Source organism: Poeciliopsis prolifica, unplaced genomic scaffold, assembly GCF_027474105.1.
Source record: "Poeciliopsis prolifica strain line A6 unplaced genomic scaffold, Auburn_PproV2 SCAFFOLD154, whole genome shotgun sequence".
NCBI lineage: Eukaryota > Metazoa > Chordata > Actinopteri > Cyprinodontiformes > Poeciliidae > Poeciliopsis > Poeciliopsis prolifica.
In genome coordinates this window covers 456,119-462,148 of record NW_026562529.1, presented here as the reverse complement: position 1 = coordinate 462,148, position 6,030 = coordinate 456,119, and the positions used below count along the sequence as shown (strand labels likewise).

Here is a 6,030-nt window from a genome sequence, read left to right as displayed (position 1 = left end):
TGAAGCTACTTTATAGTTTGACTCTAGATGTTAGTTGACAACATGCTCTGCCAATGTAATCAATTGCATCTGTTAACTGAAATCAACTTTACATTTCTGACATTATTTTATCAACGGCATTTAATTATATTCTGTCTCGTTTCATGGAGCTTTGCACACATGAAGCCCAGACCTGCTGTGTTGGCAGTGATGTTAAATATGAGGCTAAAAATGACTAAATATGCCACAGTTCCACCTTCACCTGGCCAGCGGCGCCATGAAGGTGCCGTAGAGCCGGTGAGCCTCCGTGATGCCGCCTGCTGCAAACCGACGCATAAAGCGCCAGATGTCTGAACATCGCTGCGACCTGCGCCTGGCCCCGAGCCTGCGGGCTGCAGCGGTCCCGGTCCACGTACATCACAGAGGGCGGTGCCGCTCCCGCCTCCCGGTAGCGCCTCACCAAGCCTGCTGCCATAGGCCAAAGGCCGCGCCCCTCCGCGGCTGCAAGGACAGACGCCAAGACCTGGCCGTGCTCATTGCTGACATTGGTCCAGCAGCCGGCGGTGTTGGCTGCGGCACCGGCCAGCTTCTTGGTGACCTAAAAAATGAAAGCAACAATGCAAATGAAGCCAGAGAACCAAACTGTAAATTAAAACTACATTCAAACTGTTTTGTACCTTTTTGGTGGAGTCCATTTTGAGGACGGAGCCAAAGACAGATGTAATTTTGGCCCTGACCTCGGGCAGCCGCGAGAGCACGTCCTGGCGTACGCGGACAGCGGCCACTTGGGTTTGGGGAGAAGCAGCAGAGGCTGGAGAACAATGGCGGCTGGATGACGGACGAGTCAGCAAAGGGCTCACAGGCTGTGAGATATTCCTGTGCTCCTCCGTCAACTTGTGATTCAGCTGTGTGACACTGTTCCCCCGGCTCCTCTCCCGCATCAGCACCACCACGCGGATGTCACAGGCGTATCTGCACATGTGTCTGTGTCACGTGTCCTTTAATGCCAGTGAAGCATGAAAGTAGCCCTTTACATGTTACACAGCACAAGCACATTCAAATGCATTGCTGTTATCATCAGTGTGCTTACCTGTATGTGAGGACGGCAGGAAATCTGGTGCGGTGCCCCAGGTCCAGCTGCCTTACGATGTCCTCTGACCAAGCCGGTTCTTCTTCTTGCATCCTTTGCACTCCAGATACTCCGTGGCCAGGTCATACCACCCGTCCATGTCCAACACCTTGCGGACGGTCTGCTGCAGGCCGGCTGGACACAGACAAGTGGAACGGACCACATCTTTAGGGGCATCCAGAGAAACAAAGGGCGGGAGAAGAAGACATCTGCAGAGGCCGGAGGCTGAGTGAAGACAGTCGGGGGCTGAGGTGGATGCCACCAGAACTGAGGATGGGGCCTCAGCTCCGTCTTCCCAGTTTTTGCATTTCGGCAAAAAATAGCTTTCCTGATCCAGTCCTGCTGGAAGGATGGGAGGTGCTCCTTCCAGCGACCAGGAAGCTCTGCAGGGGACTGCAACACGGGGATGGGAAGACACACGGCAGCAGCAGCAGCAGCAGCAGCAGCAGGAGCATCTGTAAAATAAAACACAATTAAGCACACATCATCAACACATCTGTGTGTCCTGATTTGTTCATTTTAAAGTGGACCCAAATGTAGAGACAGAGGCTGCAGGTAGCTGATGAAAGTTTCATGAAATCAATAGTTCTAACTATGGCAGAACTACTACTGAGCAGATTGCTGGCAGGTTGCAGGCTGAGAAGAGAGAGAGAGATAAATTGGCACAAAGGCGAGAACACAAACAAACAAGAACTATTAATCCAACAATAACAAATAATAACTGGAAAAACAACATACTGAAGGGCTGAAGTAAAGTAAAACAAGAACAAGGCTGGTCTAATCAAAGAATAAGTCAAACAGAAATCAAAACTAAAATTACCAACAAACACCAGAACAAGCCAGGACCTGACACTGTGTGCATGACCCGGTACTCACCGTGGGTAAAGAGCCGTCTCCGGGCAGCGGACTCAGACAACGAGGGACTGCAGCTGTTAGAAAAGATATTTTTTAACCTCACACGCTGCATGAGGTTAAAAAGGATGGTTTTGAGGATCATTTAGTACGTACAGGTTTTGGATGGAGAAAGTATTTTGTGTGCCAGCTGTGAAGGAGACAAATGCTTCCCGTGTGCCAACAGGGCCTTTACAGTGGCAGCCATCAGGGGCCTGTTCTGACTGGCAGCAGGTGGAGGAGGATGCAGTGACGGTGTGCAGGTGGGCAGGAGACGGAGCTTGTCTCTTCTGCACGTAGGCTTTGAAAAGGGCCATGTTGGTGTTCGGCCGGGCGTTGGCCTTCTTCAGGTAGCTGATGAAGCCTGGGCCTCCCTGCTGGGGTACTCATACACCTCCTTCATGGACCTGCCTTTAAAGTCTCCCAACTCAGACACCCAGAGTCACCAGTCTTCTGGGCCTCCAGGAGTACAGCCTGCTTCCTCAGGAACACCTCCACAGCTTCCCACTCCTTGATCTGGGAGCTGTACTTGAGGAGCAGGTGTTTATTGGCCGACAGCGGGTTGTCCTTCTCCTCTTCTCTCATCATGCTGCTGACCACTGCATAGCCCAGTGAGTTTTCAAGTATCCATTGGAACCTCTGGCCCTGGTACTTCCCAAACTGAGTCTTGCAGTGGGCCAGAACCAAGAACTGGTCAGTCGGATCCCCTCCACTCTGCCTCACAAGAGCAGTGGCTTCAGCCAGAACCTCCTTACGGCAGGCCCTCCCTGCCACAGCACCTTCACTCCGGTTTGCCTCCTCAGTTGGGCCCATAAGGAGCTGACCCTGAGGAGTTCTGCGGAGATCTGGATATGCATGCAGGTTCTGACAGGGAAAAAGCATCGATAAGTATTCAAAATTACATATAAATATCACTTTAATTAATAACACAATCATTACACTGGATTCATGCCGCTTTTTTCACTCGGCATACTCTGAATCAAGACCACATAGCAGTATGATTTATTATAAAATAATGCAGGATGTTATCATTTGTAGCTCCGTTATGTTGCCCACACTGTGGACAGCAGGACCCGGCAAAACAACGCGTTGCTATAGGCGGACAAAAATACATTTATTGATGACAAGAAATAACACATATTGGTGGAATCGTCTTACAGAATTATGTGCAATTTATATGTTTTCTGTTTTTTGGCGGGGGTGGAAAAAAATCCCACAGGAAGCCCCGGTGTCGTTCTCCTCCCCGCAGTGACGTTACGCTAACTAATAAACACGGAATCTCATACACTGAGCTGTTGCAAAGAAAAACATATTTAAACTTACCGATCGCCAAACTATTTCAAAGAATTATTGATTGAAATGATCCTAGCTTCTGTCTCCTAGCTTTTCTAATGCTCCAGATCGTGGAAGCTGATTGGTCAAAAGTAAGCCACAGTGAGCCACCAGCTCGGGATGTGATTGGCCCACCCGGACATGAAGCAAGCACCGATTGGCTGGCGTTGGGCTTACTTTGAGCAAAGTAAGCCCTTCTCCGCTCTAACATTGAGATGCTGCAGATTATGAATTTATTTTAGAAGTATTCTGACTTTATTCTCATTACAATTTTATCCTTTTAATATTCTAACTTTATTCTTGTAATTTTCTGATTTTCTGTAGTTTTCTGTAATTCCTTGTTTCAGTTGCTGCTTTAGTTTCTTCTTTCAGTTATAATTGATGGTTTCTGGGATTTTTTGGGTCATCAGAAGGGAATACACCAGGGTTTCTTGTGTTTTGTTGGGGAGCGGGTAGGGGTTTATTTGCAGTATTTATACTACATTTGAACGTTGGTTTGTGGGTTCCTCCTGCCCCAGAAACCAGAGTAACGCTGCTGAGAACTTCAGGGTTACTGTGGGCGTTGCAGTGCTCGGTCTGTCCAGCAGATGGCAGTCATAGACCAGACATCGGATGGCTCCGTTTAACCGCAGCAGACCGTTTTTTTCCTGTAGTTCTCAGTCAGTCTTGCCTTATGATATTAATGTGCTCATATTTACCTTTCACAATCACATTTGATGGCAGGGAGAGCTTTGAGTGTGCCATTTGCTGTCAAAGCTCTGGTTCTTGTGAATTCAGCTGGAGGGTTACTTTGTAATGGAGTCCATGATTACCCATCATGCATCTGTGCATAGAAACGACCAAGTTACAAGAATGAACAACAAATATGTGGATAGTATATCTTTTTAAAGTAGTCAAGTACAAGGAAGAAAAAGTTTATTTTACAAAAACCTTCATGTTTGGAGGTTTTCTCTTATGAAAGTGAAAGTAAAACCGCTGTGGAGAAGGGGGTGGACCAGAGGACTACAAATACTCCTCCGAGACGGTGTGCTACTGTCCTAGTTCTCTAGGACATATACTAAAATTGGAACGATACAGAGAAGATTAGCATGGCCCCTGCGCAAGGATGACACGCAAATTCGTGAAGCGTTCCTCATTTTCTTCTTTGTCCAGAGAACAAAGAACATCTGCGAAGACATCCCAGAACAAAACGGCCCTGTCAAATCAATTATCGGTTGATGAACACGTTTCCTCCAGAAGCTCACTTCCCAGAACCTTTAGGTAGGTTCTTCCACCGAGGAGGCTGGCAGGTTATGTGAATCACATCCTATGGCGGTCAGTGGGTTTGTACCACCACCCCTTCTCCATTGGCAACAGCCTCATGCCATTCCCACATGCGTCCACTAGGGCAAACATCATTCAGATCCAGTTTGGTGCCAGTCGGATCATTCATGTGCGAGTTACAGCCAACCGTATGGAAACCGCGAGGAATCGCGAGACGCCACTCTGGTTTCCCCACACGGCCCGTCCACCAATCAGCTTTCAGCTTCGACAACACCTTGTTCTGTCGCCAGATTCAGTTTGAAATTTCTCAGTCAGAATGTAAAAGACGATGTCATCAGCAAAATAGTTGACTGCCAAGGTAGGAGGGGGCAGGGCTAGGGTGATGTCACCAACTGGCCATGTGACCGTGAGGTGTGCTGCCCTGAAACAGAAAGCTTCATAGCGCTGGGAGCTTGTGTTATTCCACCATGTTTCGTGGCAAACAGTCCGATTTTGAGGCTTGGCCACACCCACGTGCTTTGTTGCAGAAAAAAGCTTTTGATAACTTTTCATCTCTGATGCCTCAACAGTGTGCTGAGTGATTTTGCAATCTGGATATCACAAGGTGTAGAACAAGTATGCTAAAATCCATGTGTAAAAGAGACAAAATGGTGACTTTGATCCAAAATGACCGTCTTCCTTTGTCATTTGGCTCCAGGAAACTTTCTTGTATGTTCCGAGAAGCCACACAGATTTTCCAAATGTTGTTATCCTTGGTCAAAAATTTAATTGATTCTTTTCTTCTTTTTGTTTTTTTCAGCCTCAGTGTCCGTCCGTCCGTCCGTCCATCTTATTTTCTGCTTATCTGGGGTCAGGTCACGGGGTCAGCAGCCCAAGCAGGGAGGCCCTCTCCCCAGCAGACGTAACGGTCGGACCGTGGGGAGGCAGAGGAGAAGAGGTTTTACCATTAGACCAAACAAAAAAAAGAAACCAGTTAAACTCCAGACATGACCTTCAAATTAAATAGATTTTTAGATATTTGTCCTTTGATTGTGGCAAATTTTAAAGTGAATAAATAGGTACTTTATTGTGAGGAGATCTGGTTCATGCCCTCTGCATTTTCATACAAATGCAGAGGGCATTTGTGTCAAATTAAATTTGACACTGAGACTTAACAGCTGTAAAGTCTCAGGCAGAACAATTTCCGCTCAGACTCACCAATGACCGTCTTAGCTTTTTTCAGTTCCCTACCCTAACCCTCAATTTCAATTATAATCACCTGTAAGCAGCGTTGGAGGCTGCTCAGCGCCGCTCCCTCAACGCCACCTGCTCGCCACGTAAACGCTTTCGTGCAGATCCTGCATCTGTCCACCAGGCGATACACATCAGTCTGTCGACTCATCCCTGATGATGCACAAAAAATCTGGTGCAGATCGGTTGATGTATTGAGGACACAG

General features: G+C 47.6%; 1 protein-coding gene and 1 non-coding gene across 2 annotated transcripts; one reads left to right on the top strand and one right to left on the bottom strand.

Annotated features, from left to right (window-relative positions):
* Positions 1-241: 241 nt before the first annotated feature.
* LOC129356033 (uncharacterized) lies at positions 242-1,479 on the bottom strand (the record flags this gene model as incomplete). Its single annotated transcript, XM_055025650.1, has 3 exons — positions 1,070-1,479; positions 657-977; positions 242-577 (listed from the first exon to the last, which is right to left on the bottom strand). Coding segments are annotated over exons 2-3 (639 nt in total), but the record flags the coding sequence as incomplete, so codon positions are not given.
* A 2,886-nt stretch (positions 1,480-4,365) lies between these two features.
* On the top strand, positions 4,366-4,471 carry LOC129356066 (U6 spliceosomal RNA). Its single transcript, XR_008605346.1, has one exon. It is a non-coding gene; the product is annotated as a U6 spliceosomal RNA (small nuclear RNA).
* Positions 4,472-6,030: the final 1,559 nt, after the last annotated feature.